General features: G+C 37.7%; 1 protein-coding gene across 1 annotated transcript in view; it reads left to right on the top strand.

The window, feature by feature from the left end:
* LOC126758943 (uncharacterized) overlaps window positions 1–17,683 on the top strand; it is a 30,617-nt gene that overhangs the window by 11,835 nt on the left and 1,099 nt on the right. Inside the window, exons 2-5 of the mRNA XM_050473431.1 lie at window positions 9,316–9,559; window positions 9,645–11,119; window positions 14,997–15,141; window positions 17,257–17,616. Coding sequence (XP_050329388.1) covers window positions 9,383–9,559; window positions 9,645–11,119; window positions 14,997–15,141; window positions 17,257–17,616 — 2,157 coding nt within the window. The 5' untranslated portion in view covers window positions 9,316–9,382. The remainder of the gene's footprint in view (window positions 1–9,315; window positions 9,560–9,644; window positions 11,120–14,996; window positions 15,142–17,256; window positions 17,617–17,683) is intronic.

The raw sequence follows: 17,683 nt of genomic DNA, 5'->3' as shown, positions 1-17,683 counted from the left end.
TCTCGTAACACCCTGATGACATGTACGAAATATGGGTGAAATCAGTTCACAACCACGCCTTCTTCCAATATAACGCTATTTTGAATTCCATCTGATGCCTTCTCTGTATAATACGAGTATATACATTAGGAACCAATGATGATAGCGGAATAAAACTTTACAAAAATACGGTATTTGAAAAATATATAAATGACGTATAATGAAATCTCGATTATCACTTTATGATGTTCGGTGACACCCGAACTTAGCCCTTCCTTACTTGTTGTTTCTTGAAGCGATCTTATTGATCCAAAAGTGTTCCCAGCACTGAACTTAGCTGAGAACAGCAGTTATGCTTATATTTTCTCACCTTATAACATTTGGATCACCATTTCCAAATATTCGGTAAATCAACAACGCAAATGTTGTAATTAATTATAATATCGTTTTATGTTTCGTCGAAACAATCTCACTACATGTTCCTAACAGTAAAGATAATTCAGTTTCTGCTTAAAATCAATATGGCGTTTTCGTTGAACTCAACAGTCATAACGGTTAATTGAGAAGTAATGCTTTTTCAGAGATAAAATAGTAGAAGAAACTACACCCAAGACTAATTTCTCGGATATCTAAATTTCATTTGATATTTGATAAAATGAAAGGAAAAGCGGAACAATTTCATAAATTTTAAGAAGGTTTATCAAATATCAAAGCCATTATAATATGTGTATGTTCCAGGTTTAATCACTATAAAAATATTTGCAAATATTAAAAAGTAGCTAGCATTATAGAAAAAAAGTATAGCAATACAAGTAATTGTCTAAGCTCCCAAAACCTTCTTTTTAGAACTAACCACCTTTAAGTTTTCTACAGTTAGTCAGAAGGAATGAGATCTGATCTCATGACTATTTTTACAATCATATCATTAAATTCTCAAATTTTTTGCTGAGAAAATCACCAAAAACTCAATACTAAACATCGGATTTAAATAGAATATATTGAAAACAAGCTTTAAAAATTATTTAAAAGCAATTAGCGCCTGAAATATTAGTTATTATGAAAAAAAAGAAAAAACGAAATAAGTGTGCACTGCTCGAAGTTGTTGCAACACGCCACCGCACTTGAAAATGCAATAAAAATGTGGGTAAAGCAATTTCCTTAGTCCGCCAACGTCCACTCATCGTCGCGCAATATATCAAATAATAACTGTTTGGATTTTTATTGCGCGTTGGCCTATTGGATCGTTTTGACAGCAACTAGCAAATGCTTACGCTTTAAGAATTATTTATAATTACACGCGGTATTTTTCTTCCACTTGTGTGCAGTTCAAGGTCAGATTGAAGAAATTAAAAACTAATAATTTTTAAGAAAGAGAGATTATGTTCCTCATTATGTAATATATTTAAAAGTTAGAGTGAAGATTAAGCTTGTTTTCCTTTTCTGGTAGAATAAGTATTTACTTAATTAATAATCTTGATTTGAGTATAGGATTTTACTAGCCTTAAAATGGATGGGCCCATGTGTAGAAGTTCACGCAAGTGAGGAAAGTTCTCTGAGCGCTATTCACCTGGGAGTGGCTAGAATCATCCCTCCGCAGTGTTGTGCGCTGGGTTTGGGACCCGCCACATAAAAAAACACACAGTCTCGGTTGAAGACCCCCTTTTGATGACGTTAGTGGTCGTATTAACGTATTAAGGATTACGATTTAAGGGCATGCACCTTGAACCAGGGAATGGGAAAGTGCCACTGCTCAGCTGATTGATGTCCTTGTAAGAGCAAAGGCTAACATCACCGCCGTCCAATAAGTGCGATGGACAGAACAAAGATTGAGACGAGTACGTCCTTATGGCATTTACTACAGTGGTCATATAAAGGAGTGCAAATTCGGTGTGGGATTCGTGGTAGGAGAGAGACTCCGTCGCCGAGTCCGGCCATTCACCCCGGTGGATGAACGTCTAGCACACATCAAAGCGAAGGTCTTCAACATATCGCTGATTTGCGTCCACATCCCCAAAAGGGTTGATTCTGATCAACTTCGCCGGGTACCGAAATGGTTATCTGTAGTACTAGATTCCAGCATAGAAAAATAGCTAGACGATAGGGTTAATGCTCGAAAATTCTACGAAAAGATGCGACGACTAAGAATGTTTCAAGACCGGAGCATACTCTTGTAGAACCTTAGAGGTGATCTAGTGACTGATGCCCAGAGCATACTGAATTATGGAGGGAACACTTCTCCAACCTGCTGAATGACAGTGACATTTTAAGACCAGGAGATGGCGACCCAATTCCCCAATCGATAAAGATGAAATAGACGTTCCTTTGCCCGACCATGAAGAAGTTTGAATAACAATTACCCGTCTGAAAATAACCAAGGGGCGGGGGCCAATGGATTGCCGGTCGAGATATTCAAATACTCATAAGGAGCATGCATCAGCTTCTTTGTAGACGGTCGGACGAAAGCGTACACGAGCAAAAAGCCGAAATATTATAAGTGAGGGAAAAACGAGTTTATATTTTGTTTTATCTTATGAGGTAATCCCGATTATTTAAAGCAGCCCAATTATTTAAAGCAGCTCTAGATAAATTAGAGTTTAACTTCAACTACTTGAACTTGCTTTTTTCGTGAAAATCAGGGAACATTGGACAAAGACTTTGTAAGTTATTTTGAGACAGTCAAGGCCAAGGCACTTGGATAAGAATAATTTCAGTTAAGATCTATGGTCCGATGGCGAATAGAAAAATAAAAGCGGTTAGTGAAGCGGCAGGCCGGTTACTCTACCTCCAAACAAGTTATTTGCGAGTGGAGCAATGCGCACCCTTTATCGCTACCACGAATTGGCAAAGTTTTAGGCAAATTTAAAATGTCACATTATCGAGTAATCGATACCCCATCTTATGTGGCTTGTTTTCATTTAATTATAACATTTTCATTTATTTCATTTCACTTCTCTATTAAAAAAAACATGCCGTGGAAAATTTGTGTTAGTTCGAGAAGCAGTTTTCGTGAAAAAAATATAAAAGCAAAATTTGCGGCTGTCGGGGTTACCATGTGTAAATAAATTTGGTGAAGATATCTTGTCATATGAAAATGTATTCAGGTTCTTCTCCACCTGGTCGTGGGACTAAACATGAACAAAACTAACTTAACAACAACAACTACAATAACAACAAAACCAATTTGACGACAATAGCGACGATTACAGGAACTGATATGACATATAGGAATCGTATAACGGAATCCAATGAGGACGAATTACTCGCCTCCAGCCAGGAGACGAGTAAGAGTACTCGGACATACCAGCCAAAGTATATCGATAGATACAGTAGCGGAAACCGCCAATCTAAGAGAGGAAGCGCCCACCTCCAAAGCTGCTATGAGCACCAACCAAAGTGCACTGGCGGCTAAAGGAGACAACAGAAAAAAACGCAAGAAATTCCAGAATCAGCTGAGGAAAACCCGGTACCAGAGGGCAGTCTTCATACTGGGAAAAATAGCCAAAGATCAGGCAGCCGGTACCCCAGTTGATGAGGCAGAAACAAAGGAACTGCAAGGAACTCTGGCCAAAAAACCTAGGCGGAGTGAAGGGGAACATAGCAGCTCAACAAAGGTAAGGCATTTCAGCGATGTAGCCAGAGATAGCTTAACCTACAAGTGGCAATCATAGACGGAAATTCCTACTCCCCTAGCACAATTAATCTTAAGAGAGATCAATAGATAATTTCAACGAGTTGCAAATAACAGATGGAAAAACATAACTAAATAAATGCATTATAACTAAACAATTATGGCCAACATATGACAAGAAATGAACTAACGACTTATTAAATAGCTCTAGGAAAAGTATCTACAGAGTAACAGCTACCATAACAGGGCACTGGCCATTTGGAGAACATGCGTCCAAAATGGGTATGCCCTACAACAACATCTGCCGAGGCTGCGGAATAGCAGGGAACAAGGAAACAATTTTCCACTTTCTCTGTGAATGCCCAGCCCTATCACAGATCCGACACAGAACACTTGGAATCCATCAAGCGCCAAACCTTGAATGGATTTCTACTAAAAGCATATCGGACATAAGTAGCTTCATCGAAACCTCAAAATGGTTTGAAAGAGAAGGTGAAACGTGATAGCAGATATAAAAGGTCTAGTAATAGTGCATCAAAATGGCACAGCCAGTGCTATTGAGCCCGAAAGACAACAGGGCTGCACTCCTACCTACCTACCTACCACCTGGTCCCTCTAACGGAGTGGTTGTCCTCTCGTCTGCTTCCCAAGACGGGTACTGCGTCGAATACTTTCAGAGCTGGAGTGTTTTCGTCCATACGTACGACAGGACCCAGCTAGCGTAGCCGCTGTCTCTTGATTCGCTGAACTATGTGAATGTCTTCGTATATCTCATACAGCTCATCGCTTCATCGACTGCCGTATTCGCCGTTGCTAATTCGGAAAGAACCAAACCAAAGAAATCTTCCGTAGAACCTTTCTCTCGAAAACTCTTGACGCCGACTCATCAGATGTTGTCATCGTTCATGGCTCTGCACTATATAGCAGGGCGGAGATGATGAGTGACTTGTAGAATTTAGTCTTTGTTCGTCGAGAGAGGACTTTACTTCTCAATTGCCTTCTCAGTCCGAAGAGCACTTGTTGCCAAGAGTTGTTCTGTGTTGGATTTCGAGGCTGACATTATTGTTGATGTTAATGCTGGTTCCATGTGTAAAAGTTCACACAAGTGAGAAAAGTTCTCTGAGGGCCAAACACTTGGGAGAAACGATTCTTTTCCATATGTATCAAGCAGCTCACGACTTCCGGTCTTAAACCAAGTATCCTCTGGGTAGCCAAAAATCATCCATTTGAAGGCTAAAGTAAAAAGGGGAAATATCCCTCCCCAGGGTTGTGCGCTGGTTTTGGAACCCGCCACGTAATAAAACACACCCAATGTTTTAGACACCAATATTGAAACTCTTAATTGATTATTAACTAATTAACAAAACGTTATTCTTATTGAAAAAAATAATTATTGAATGGAAAAGTGCAGTCAAGTTTTATACAAAATTACCAAATTACTGGATCCCATAAGTGCCTACCACCAGCATTGGTATTGCAAAAAAACCAAGACAAATAATCTCTTACTTTAATTCAGTGACTACATTTTCTGATCGACCGAAAGGCATATACTTAAATATTATACCAATATCTCGGCAACTCTATGTCGGCGTACCAGAATCTCGCCCACGCGATGGTACTCAGTGATTGTATCACATTGTGTCGTCGAACATCTTGTACGGCACTCGACGACGGCATGTCTTTGATGTGAAAATGGGTCGGATCAAGTTTCAAATTCAATCAAAAACTGTCAACGCACTCAACGCAAAGCCAACTGAAACTCTGTAGGGAAATCCGCTGATGCTGTATTGCTGACGTTTTAGTGAAATGGAAACCAGGACTAGTGCGCGCACACTTTTTGTGTTTTGTTTTTTGTTGCTCTTTCCCATTGCCGGTGACTAGTGAATTGTATACATATATTCATCTGTAGAGAACGGTAAAAGTTCTGAATAGGAAATTTGTTTCATTAGTTTAAGTTTTCCCTTCAACAACAACAAAGTCATTGCGAATGAAACAAACTGCGTGTAATTTATGTTTCAAGATAATGAATGTGTGTGTGTGTGTGTGTGTGTGCGATATGCAAAATTAAATGTAAGAAGAGATGAGTTGAAAGTGTAGAACTTGAATATTGTAAACTTTTGAATGTCGATGCTGAGGACGTAACAAATTTAACGGAAGTAGAGCTAAATGAAATCATAACAAATACAAAGCATGCCTTGGTTGAGTACACACACACATACTTTTTTATTTTTTTATACTTTTGCAACCGGTTCTACAGAGTATTATAGTTTTGTTCACCTATCAGTTGTACGTATCACCTAAAACTAATCGAGGTAGATATAGGTTTATATATACATTTAGTATAAACGATCAATGTGACGAGAAAAGTTGAAATTCGGTTGACTGTCTGTCAGTACGTGCGTCCGTGTAAGCTGTAACTTGAGTAAAAATTGAGATATCTTGATGAAACTTGGTATGCAAGTTTCTTAGTACAAAAAAAGTTCGATTTCATAGACGTAATTTGGCACAGCGGATCGCAGTACCAAGAGTCATCTGTGGACAAAAAATTTTGAAAAAGTGAGCGTGGCCCCGCCCTCCAATATGTTTAATGTGCATATCTCCTAAACCACTAAAGCTACAACAACCAAATTCGCTATTGGACAAAATTTGGTACGTGGCATTGTGAAAATGAGCGAAATTGAACAATAACCACGCCTACTTCCCATTTAGCACAAGTTTACATTCCACTTGATTCGTTCTAGTACGCAAATCAAGAAGCAATTAATATAACGGGTTTAAACTTTGAACAAATAATGTCTTTAGTGTATGCCACTCTATGAGCAAAAATTGGTCAAATCCAACAAAAACTGTTCACGTCCCTAGGTACCGAATATCTAGATTCCGGTACCTATAGTTGACTTTTGTTAGAAAATATCGATCAATGTCTGAGATATATAATTGAAATTCAGGGATAGTAGTTCTTCTGGTATGTCTGTATGTCAAAAATGGCTTGAATCAGGTCAGTATTTCCCTGAGCCCCCATATACCTAATATAAAGATTTTCGAACTTCCAGGTGACTTTATGCTGGATATATGTTATGAGTTATCTCAATGAAAATGAGCTGTGTGTTTTACTCATAACAGTGTATCTTTGTGCCAAAAATAAATAAATGTGAGCGAAAACTTGACTTACCCCCCATATAACTAATATAAGGATTCTCAAACATCCGACTGACTTTACTCTATATGATATTTTTTAGTATGTGACATGTTAATAGTATGTGGTCTTGGAAAAAATAAATAAAATTTGGTCGATACTAACCCAACTTCCATATACTACATATAATGGTTTCCGTTTTTCTAACAAAGCTTATGTGTCTTTCAGCATATGAGTTATATATAGTATGTATATGTATATAAAATTGCTGGGATTTTGATCCTCAGGTTGACGTTTTACATTTTTTGCTTTGATTCCTGCAAGTTTCAAGATTATACAATGTTGGGTTGCACCCAAAGTTAGCCCTTCCTTACTTGTTTTCTTTTTAATTTTGGACTTGTATGTTTTTAAATAAATCGATTTGCATTTATAAAAGCTTTTAGTTATCTGGGAAGCAAATCTATATACGTAAGGTACACATGTATACATATGTACTTTGTGACAAAAAAGTACCCCGAAATTGTAAATAAATCGCAAAATATTTAATTATTCATCAATATTTATGTTGTCGCCTTCAAAGTAATACACACCAGATGTATGTAATACACTTATGCCAACCAGTCTTCAAAGCACTTTTCATTAGCACTTTTTGGGAGATGTCAGCTTCTTCAGCGAATTTTGTTTTATTTCTTCGATGGACTGAAAACGAGTTCCACGCAGCGGCAGTTTTAGTTTTTGGTTTTTGGCTTTAAATTCGGTCACAATAGTACTCTTTTTGAAAAAAATTCAGTTTTATCGAGACGAGTCGAACAAGAACGCGTTTCATACCCAAAATATCCATAAAAATCATTCAAACGGACTCGCGAGCGGTGTCGAGCTCACTTGCCATCTCTCTAACAGTGGCCTGACGATTTTAAGGGGGTATTCTGGGTTAGAAGCCCGAATTTTAGGTATTTTTTTGACGCGATAAAAAAAATCAAAAATTATTTTGACTACCCATTTTTTTACATGCTTTTTATTGATACTCTGAAAATACAATAAATAATATAAGGAAAAAATTAAATTTAAAAAAAATACAGGTCGGCGAAGTAGAGACTGATGAAACAATGGCTTGTCCTGGTGTGCAGAATATAAATCCTTTCCGTGAACTAAAATGAAAATTTATGCGAAATCCGTGAAGAGTAGAAGTGTAGTTATCGCACTACGAATCGTTTTTGAAAAAAAAAAAAAAAATTTTACTAAATGGTGGAGTTTGAAAAAAAAGTTTCGTATTTTCCCTGTTTTTTTGTGGTTTGCAATTTTTTAAAAATAAAAAAAGAAATTCTTTCAAAAGCTCTTCGTAGTGCGTTACTATAATGTATAGTATAAGAAAGCTCTGTGTAAAATTTCATGTGAATCGGTTGAGTAGAACTTGAGATATCATGCCCACCATTTCTAGAAAAGTAGTTATGAGAAAAACGGGTGTATACGTAAAGCTTGAGAACTAGTCGCGCGCAGTCGGAGTCACAAAGTGAGCTGTAACTCGGAAAATAATTTGAGTTTCGAAAAATCCTCTTAGGGACATTTTCTTGAAGGGTTATACTATAGAAATATGCAAAAAAAAAAAATCGATTTTTTCGAATTTCTAAACCAGAATACCCCCTTAAAGCACCATGTTCTTCACTTGTTTGATATTTTCACCATTTGAAGAGGTTGACAGTCGGCCATATCTTCAACGAACTCTTGACTGTCTATGAAGGTTATATACCACTAGTCGGCTGTGTTTTTGATAAAACTGAATCCCCGTAAGCCTTTTCCGGCATTCCAACAACGATTCCGCACATGTAATTTGTTTAGCAGTACAAAATTTGAGACAAATTCTTGATATTTTTAGTCATTGTAAACTGAGGTGTACCAACTTAAGCAGCTGCTGTAAACAAGTTTGTTGACAGATCGCAGTCATATTTGGCATTGTAATTAATGACAGTCCTACCAACTTAGCAAAATATTTTTTTACAACTTCCGGCTGTTTTTCTGCCACAAAATATTTACACTATACATATGTTTAGAGTATAAGCACAATAATTTGTCTCTGTAAATTGAATGTTTGTTATTCATATGACCTGAAACCGCCAATAGAACAAGTATTCAGCAAATTGTTAACTTGTCTGATTTTTAAATACACCTGCCAACATCTGCTTTGCTAATGTGGGCAGATCTTAGAAAAGGGTGTGGCGTTAAATTGACTCAAGACAAACATTTAGCCAATTTTTTATACACAATATTCGAACAATCTTACAGTAAATTTAACAGTTCTTTAATATATTTTCTTGTCTGATTTTATTTTTTGAATATTATCTCTTTCAAATGTTGTCCGCGGCTACGTCTCAGACGGTTCACCCGTTGAGTCCAACTTTCGATGACTCGTTCCGAGTATTTCCCACGTGGGCCTCATCGCTGAACCAAAATTGGCTCGAAAACGTCCGATCTTCTTGGAACTTTTCAAGAGCCCATATTGGAAAAAGTATCTCTACTTGGATCACCTTTTATAAATCTTTTGTTAAAAATACGTTTCATCTACTTCTATTTGCAGCATACATCACTTGGATGACAGTTGAAGTATCGAATGAGCACATGCAAACAAGTGAGACGCAGTAACAATGGATGGCGAACCGATGTCATTCACCACTCTGGCGCTGCTGCTGCTGTTGGTGATAGCATTCGTAATGTTTGCCTGCCATTGTTTGGGACCGCGTGCAAATACATGGATGCGTTCGAATAAGGAAGAGAAGATAGGACTATCGAAAAATAAACTATTTCATGCGAATGGTTACATGGTGAGTGGAAATACCAGATATCCATGCGGAATATACATATACGTATATATAATCATAAAAAAAAATTATTTTCGCTTAATACCAGATCCATTCGGGTTCGGAATTTTTGCTCAGCAATAGCGGTAGCTTTAAACGTTTTGACACCATCGACAAGGACGACTACCGACAGTCGGGCCAACAGCCAACCCAACATGCAACCACACCGCTTTGGAACCTCGCTGGCGAGGCGGAGGTCGACGCCAACATACCGCCACAGCCGCTGCGACCAGCGCCAGCACCGGGCACACAGCCGCCCGCAAGTGCCGGACATATAAAGACAGTGACATTTTCATTTCAACAAATCAATGAAACCACGCCGAACCATGAAACAGGCGCACATGGACGCAGCAATGGTGGAGATACGCCATTCAAGCGTTCTTCGATGAAATGCACGAACGCAGCCATACCGAAACCGCTTGATGCACCACCGCCGCCACGGCTGTCGGCTTCGTCGTCGGCATTGAGCGCCAGTGCCATACCACGTCCGGTGGCCAAGAGACAGGTTTCATTGCAAAATGTGGGTAACGGTGCCGCGGTCATGGGTGGACATATGGTGGAAGCAATCACAACTCCAACTACAATACAGGAAACTGAAGCTTTATCCTCAACAACTACAACTGCAACAACAACGACACAAGCAAACACAAATGGCCATCACAATCAACCGAAGACGTTAAAGCGTCGTAATTCCAGCACAAATCCCTTTCTATGTGAATCCGCTGAGAGCTTACCGGAATCAAACACTGCCTTACAACAACAACAATCAACACAATGCTACTCAAACGCAGGCATGCAAAATATTGCCAACAACAATAGCAACAATGACAATTTAAACCGACACATTAACAACGGCTGCAGCGAAGCTCCATCGCCAACAACAACAAACACAAATGGCTCGTGTAATCCCTTCTACAGCGAGTCAGCGCCTCATGCAACAGACGCGATAGCGGTTGACACCAACAACACAACCACCACAGCATTAAGCGCGAAATCACTACAACAACAATTTCAAGAATTCCGTAATCGCTCATTTTCCACCACAGAGGCGTCTGCGGAAGACTCCGAACTCAAGTCACTTTCAAGTGGACTGCGGCGACTAACACAAAACTCCACCAATCCCTTCACCGGCTTGACGCAGCGCGTACAAAAGGGGCCACACATGTTACAGAAAACCATTTCCGAGGACTTTCTCTTCCGCAAACTCGGTGTGAACGCAGGTGCGGCCCATAACGCGCAGACAACAGCGCATGGCATACCGAACACGAGTGGCAATGGCAATACCACCTGGACCTTTGGCCGTTCATTGTTGCGTCAAGATTCCCTAATGAGCCTTGGCCGACGCAATAGCTCACAATGTTCGCTCGATTCGACGACCTGTGGTTCTATGGAGGGTATCAACTTGGAGCGCGCTATCTCATGTGACTCGGTGAACTCGGACACCTCATCGGTGTTTGTGGGCGAGTTGGATCAACCGTATACACAGATAACCGGCTACTTGTGTGTCGGCCTGCAATATGACAAGTGAGTTTTTAGCTTTGCGGGGAGGGAGGGGGACTAAAAGTAAGAAAAACTACTATTCCACCGTTATAAAAACACAAAGACAAAACGCAATGTGTGCTGTAAGCAAGTATTAGTGTACTTGAGTTAGCCGCATTAGGATGCTCGCCACCAACACAACACACACACATAATCATATGTAGTTGCATTAATAAGCTTGCGCATATGGGCAAGCGCATCTGGCAACCTTTGTTTTCCACTAGCACAGTCCACATTGTACAATGTGCATATGTATGTGTGAGCGTATGTGCTGCGGAGGGGGTTATGGCACTTATGTTTTATGTGCTAACAACCTTTCAAGTGTGCAATGTGCATTCACCCGCATCATATGTTGCATTATTTTTGTTGCAAATGTTATCTTTGTTGTTGCTAGTACATTCTGTTACAATTTTCTATACGTTTGTTATTATATACTTCTAACCCAGCACAACATGAGCCTTAAATAAGTATGCACATATGTAGTTTTATATTTATGTATCAAATTATACATATATGTATGTATATATATATTTACATAATACCCTAAAGAAAATTTTTGGCTGTGAGCATAGAGCAAATATTTAAAATTTTATAAAAAAACATAAGAAACTAATTAAAATTTTCATATTTTTTTGCATTTTGCCATTGCAGTTTTTTCTCCCACTTTGACTTACTATTATGAGAATATTAAAACATTGTTCATAATTTTAAAATTATCGGCCCATATTTCCGGTTTTTTTTTTTACAAATAGCTGCGGGCAACCAAAGGATAACACTCAATTAGTATCCCCTGTTGACAGTTTGGCCGGTATTCGGAATTCACCCCACTTCGATAATTAAAGAAAACTGTGAATAACCTTTATTTTCTAACTGCCTTGACGTGACGTTTTTCGGCTTCGGTCCACCTTTACCTCGATATTTGGCTAATTGATCGTCTTTTTCCGGATCGTAGGCATAGATCCATGACTCATTGCCAGTAACAATACCTTTCATGACATCCTGTTTTTCGAAAAAATTGAGTGATTTTGGAACTAATTGTGTTTTCACTTTTCTTAGGTCTAAATGATCTTTCAAAATGGTTTTCACTGATCCTTTCGATATTTTAACTATGCTACTAAGATCTCTGATTGTTAGTCGTCGATTTATGTTATTGACGTGTTGATGATCACATGATGTTGATGACCGTCCTGGACGTGGTTCGTCGTCAACGCGTACTCGACGCCCTTTGAATAATTTGTATTATGTAATCAAAGTTTGCTCGGAACAAACAAGGCAAAGTATTACAATTTTTTGATCACAGTAATGGCCTTAGCTTATACTACATATATTCGGACGGACAACGAAAACATGTTTTCATGGGAAAAACTGGTTTTGCTCTAGTTTAATCGATGTTTTTGGAAGACATATTTTGCCGGCCCTAAATTGTCACTTGATATTTGTTTACATTCCATATACAAAAACAGCTGTCGCTTGATATTCTCATATTAGGGGGATTCTCTTGCTCTTGCTAAACCTTGCACGGTGCACAAATTGCAGAATTTTCCTCTTGGTGCAACGGCGCAACAACAAACACACGCAGAAAATTATTCGCAATAGCTATAAATATGTCGGACCAAAACCCGTTTATTTTCGTGCCGTCATACATTACTAGATTCTGCAATGGGTGCTCTCTTGGCCTTGCATATTTCGGTATAGGAGCAAGAGAATGCCGCTATTGATAGTTGTCAGTGAAAACTCATCGAAAACACACATTGTCGGTCCGAACGACTTAAATTCCACAACATACAAATGTGTTTTCAAAATGTTTTCAATGTCGGTCCGAACATAGTATTAATGAATTATATCCACTTGTGAATTTCAAAAATCGTTTTTTTTTTGTTTTTCATATATGTATATCGAATGTACGGTTTTTGATGCGACAAACAGTGTCGGAGCTTTGAGCGTATTTGTAAGAACTTTTAACTTAATTTTCTCGAAGCGATGTTTTCAGGGTCGATTAGAAAATTTTCTACGAAACGGCTGGTCGAACAGATGGAAATTTGTATATTATCCTCTTAGACATATTTCTCAGGTGTTGGTGGAAGGAAAAAAAATTTGGATAATAATTTCGATTTTAAAGCCATACTGTAGTACAATTTTGTCACAAAAAAATAATGTTTAGAGTAGCTTCTAAGTCAAAAATCTACTCCTAGTGCATCGATCATTGCATATATTCATCTAAAGTAAAAATAATATTTTAGTTTTTGACATAGTTTTAAGTCCAACAATCTCGCTCATCGCCAATTACCCTTTTTCTATGTAAGGTCCTCCTGGAGATCAGCTCTATTATCAAGGGAAACCAAAAAACTAACTATTATTAAAGCGCTTGGAATTTCATCAAGCTATATTATGTTTTTATTCATTAAATAAAATGAATCTTCAAACAAAATTAAGACTTTAAGAAAAAGATTTATGGAGAATTATGCTAAGTGAAAGATAGTGTTCCGACCTGCAGATCTGTATATGTTGCGACTTTTGATAAAGGAAATGTGGAAACTTTTCAAATTTTGAGGTAAAAGTTACCCTTCCTTAAGTTGACCTTATTTATCTCTCTGTTCACTATCTATGGTGAAGTGAAATGTGGGAGTATAGGATATTTATGTATATATAGCTTCTATAAACTGGCCTAACCAGTTTAAACAACAGTTCATTCTTATGCAGATTCGTTATCAATGGAACGCAAGTCGAAAGAATGATCCGTGAAGTCATACAAGCTGTCACAAGCCTGGGAGAATTTAATAAAAAAATCGCCAATCTGTTAAAACAACGATGCGATAATGTCATCACTTTTATATCAAAGCAAGATCAAAAAGTTCCTTAATCCCAATTTGTATATATTGAGCACAAAGACTATTATTCCAAAATAATTCTGGGAAGTTCTGTTTCATAATTTTTTATCACTAAATATATTAAGATTTTTTCTACTATTTTAAAAGTACCCAAGACACCTATTCTGGGTTAGGAAGGAGTGTAATCTACAATAATATTGTTTTTTTCTCGAACACTTCAATATTTGTTTAGATTAATAAGGATAGATTTCTCTTTCATCAAATGGAAATTGTAGATAAGATTAGCTCAGAAATGACAAGTCCCTGCTTTCTTTGATATAATAAACATATATAAAACTAAAGATAATGCAGAGTTCTCAAAGAGACATCGGCGTAAAGAGCTCTAAAGATACTCATATACCACGTCAACCATCCACGTTCTGCCAGACCGAGGTTCAAGGTTTTCCCAGTCTCCCAGTGTTTTTGTTTCTAAACTAAGGTTATCCTATACCTACCACATAACTCTACGTCTTTCCAACCCGCTTCCACATTTTTTTGGCCTGATTCTCATCTTGAGAGAATTCTAAGCTGTCCTGCTCCGGAGAAAACTCAAACTCTCTTAAGTCGTCTCCAAAAACAAGAACGGTTCCATGAGCTCAATAAAAATATGTAGATACTTTTAAGATTTCCTGCTGGGGCTCAGCCGTTTCTCGTATTTTATTTTTGTTTCTTTTTTATAACATATAGCAGCCATTTATAGTTTTTTTTTCAAGTTTTTTCCCATCACGTTAAATATTAATTACGCTTGCTTTGCCGCCGCTACAAACCGACATAACCACATACATATACTATTTTATATACATGCATTGTATGTATTTACATTGTATAAATACATACATATATAGTGGCTCTTTTCATGTCCACTTTTCACTGTCCCCAAGCCACCACTCCCATTTACATACATAAATACATATACACACACATAAATATATAAATATAGGTATATACATATGTATATTTTCATGTATTTACTTTGGCGCATTTGTATTTCACAGAAATTCCATTAACGACGAGGGCATGGAGCTCACTGTTATGGTGCTGGAGGCAAAGGGGCTAATTTGTCCTTTTAACGTCGAGTCGTTAGACACTTTTGTGCGCATTTATCTTGTGCCAGACGAGGCAGCTGCAATGCAGACGAAGGTGAGCGGGTTTGTTAAAGAATAGCATTTAAGCTTTTAAGGATTACACACTTAGTTACATAAAAAATTCAACAAATGAACTCCACAAGTAAATATTCAAAAATAAAAATAAAATGCGCAAAAACCTGTTGAAATCTTACGCAAGTTGGCCAAGAGATTGAGAACACGGTGGAAAATATAAAGCAAATACGGATGCAGGTCATTGAGCAAGTAGTCCAAAATATCTATAAACATATATTTATATATGTACATCATAATATTACATCTAGCTTCCAGAATATTAGCGACAAACTCGCAGAGTTCTGGAAAATCCTGTTAAATTTCCTTTATAAACCAAACTATCAGAGTCACCGTATAACATACCCGATATTATGGTGTTTCTTCTCAACAATATTTGACCTTTTTATTAGACTCGATATACATACATAAGTATAGTGATAGTTTATACAACAAAAAAATCACAACTTGGCAGCTTTCTTCAAACCTGTTTTGGGTATATTTTATATGACAATAACAACCCTACACAAGATGTGAAGAATATGTAAAAAGCATATAAAGTATACATAGTACATTGCAACACGGTAGATTTGTATCCATAAAAACTTTTTCTATAAATGTTTGAAAAGCATGAATAAAAATAATCGCACTATTAACTTAACTTCCTAAAACTGAAATCAATTAAGTTCATAAATATAAAATCGCTCAAGGAACTATCTAGAACTTTCAGGAGATTCAATTAATCATACCATGTTTACATTTTGCTTCATTATTTTAGTCAACATTGAAGTTGAATAAAGGTTATTTATAAGGAAGAAAGTTTTTTATCTTTATCTTGATTTTGATTGATAAGTTCTATGACATCTGGGCTATAGTCTTACCTTGGACAAACATTTATGCCGAATTTCCTGAAGATATCTTGTCAAATCAAAAAGATTTCTATACAAGAACTTGATTTTTATGGATTGTAAGGCAGCTATATCTTAACGGCGGTTTAGAAAAATGAGCATCTTCTTGCTGAGAAATGGCCGTGTGTAAAATTTCAGACTATTTATTTCAAAAACTTAGGTACCGGTATTTTAAAAATTGAGAGACTAGTTCGCATACAACTTTATACAGACAGATGGACATGTTTTAATTGACTCAACTTGTCACGCTGATCATTTGCTACTGTGCAAGAAATAAAGTGCATTCGGCGATTTTTACGATCAGTGAAATTATTCAGAAGTTCCATTAAGTGTTGTGTGCGGAATTAATTTTCTGGTGCCGTAACATTCAGAATGCTGGGAAAGTTCTTCGTTAATAATTGTTTGTCTCGAGCAATAGTTTTTGATTGGTACAAATTATTCAAGGAGTGTCGAGAAAGCGTTGACGACGAACCACGTCCAGGACGGTCATCCGCATCAACTGTTAATCAGCACGTCAATAAAATAAAGGAATTGGTGCTTGAGAATCGACGATTAACAGTCAGAGATCTTACTGGCATCGTTGGAATATCAGAAAGGTTCAGTGAAAACCATTTTGAAAGATCATTTGGGCCTAAGAAAAGTGAAAGCTCGGATGATTCCAAAAATCACTAATTTTTTTCGAAAAACAGCGACGTGTTTAAAAATGTGAAACAATGCTTTCCGACTACCAAGATGTCATAAAATGTTTATAATTGCCAATGAGCCTTGGATCTATGCTCCCGATCCGGAAACAGACGATCTATCGTATCGTGGCAAAGACGAGCCGTAGCCGAAAATAGAACGTGGAATCAGGCCAAAAATCAAGGTTATGTTTATACTTTTCTTCAATTATCGAGGTATGGTTCACTCCGAAATCTTTCCGACGAGCCAAACTTTCTCAGCGTTTGTGCGAAAATTTTCGTAAAAAGAGGCAGGAGGTAAAATTATGGGTCGACAACTGTTGGTTTTACCACCAACTAAAGATTACATTTAGAACCAATTCTGCTTAGAATTTAAAAAATCCTAAACTAGGGGTTATTGGAAGATGGGGGACGCCATTTTAGCAACAAGCTTTGGCGCGGTTTAAAATAATATTCTACGAAATAAAAATTATATACTTTACAAACACAGATTTTACTATCAGTTCGATTACTACTTTCTTTCTTTTGCAGGTTTTTAAGGACTCCGTCACGCCCAGCTACAATGAAACATTCAATTTTTGGCTAAAGAAGCAACAAGGACGCCACTCCCTGTGGTTCCATTTGTATCACAATGGCGACGCGCACACGCTAATCGGCGAAGCAGAAATGGAAATCGGCGAAATGCCACGCCCCGTCACCACATGGATACCGCTAACCGATTCGCGCAAATGCAATGCACAATGGGGCGAACTGATGTTTTCGCTGAGCTATTTGCCAACAGCGGAACGCCTAACGATTGTCGTGGTGAAGGCGAGGAATTTAAAAACGGAAATAAAGGAAGGTGGTAGCAAAGTGATCGCACCGCAACAGGTGCAAAGCGTTTTCGTAAAGGTAAGTGTAATGCGCTTAAGTGACATCATTGAGTGACGTAAATAAAATCACAATTGAATTTTCACAG

This window comes from Bactrocera neohumeralis, chromosome 5 (assembly GCF_024586455.1).
Source record: "Bactrocera neohumeralis isolate Rockhampton chromosome 5, APGP_CSIRO_Bneo_wtdbg2-racon-allhic-juicebox.fasta_v2, whole genome shotgun sequence".
NCBI classification, from domain to species: Eukaryota; Metazoa; Arthropoda; class Insecta; order Diptera; family Tephritidae; genus Bactrocera; species Bactrocera neohumeralis.
This window is presented reverse-complemented; position numbering and strand designations above follow the sequence as displayed.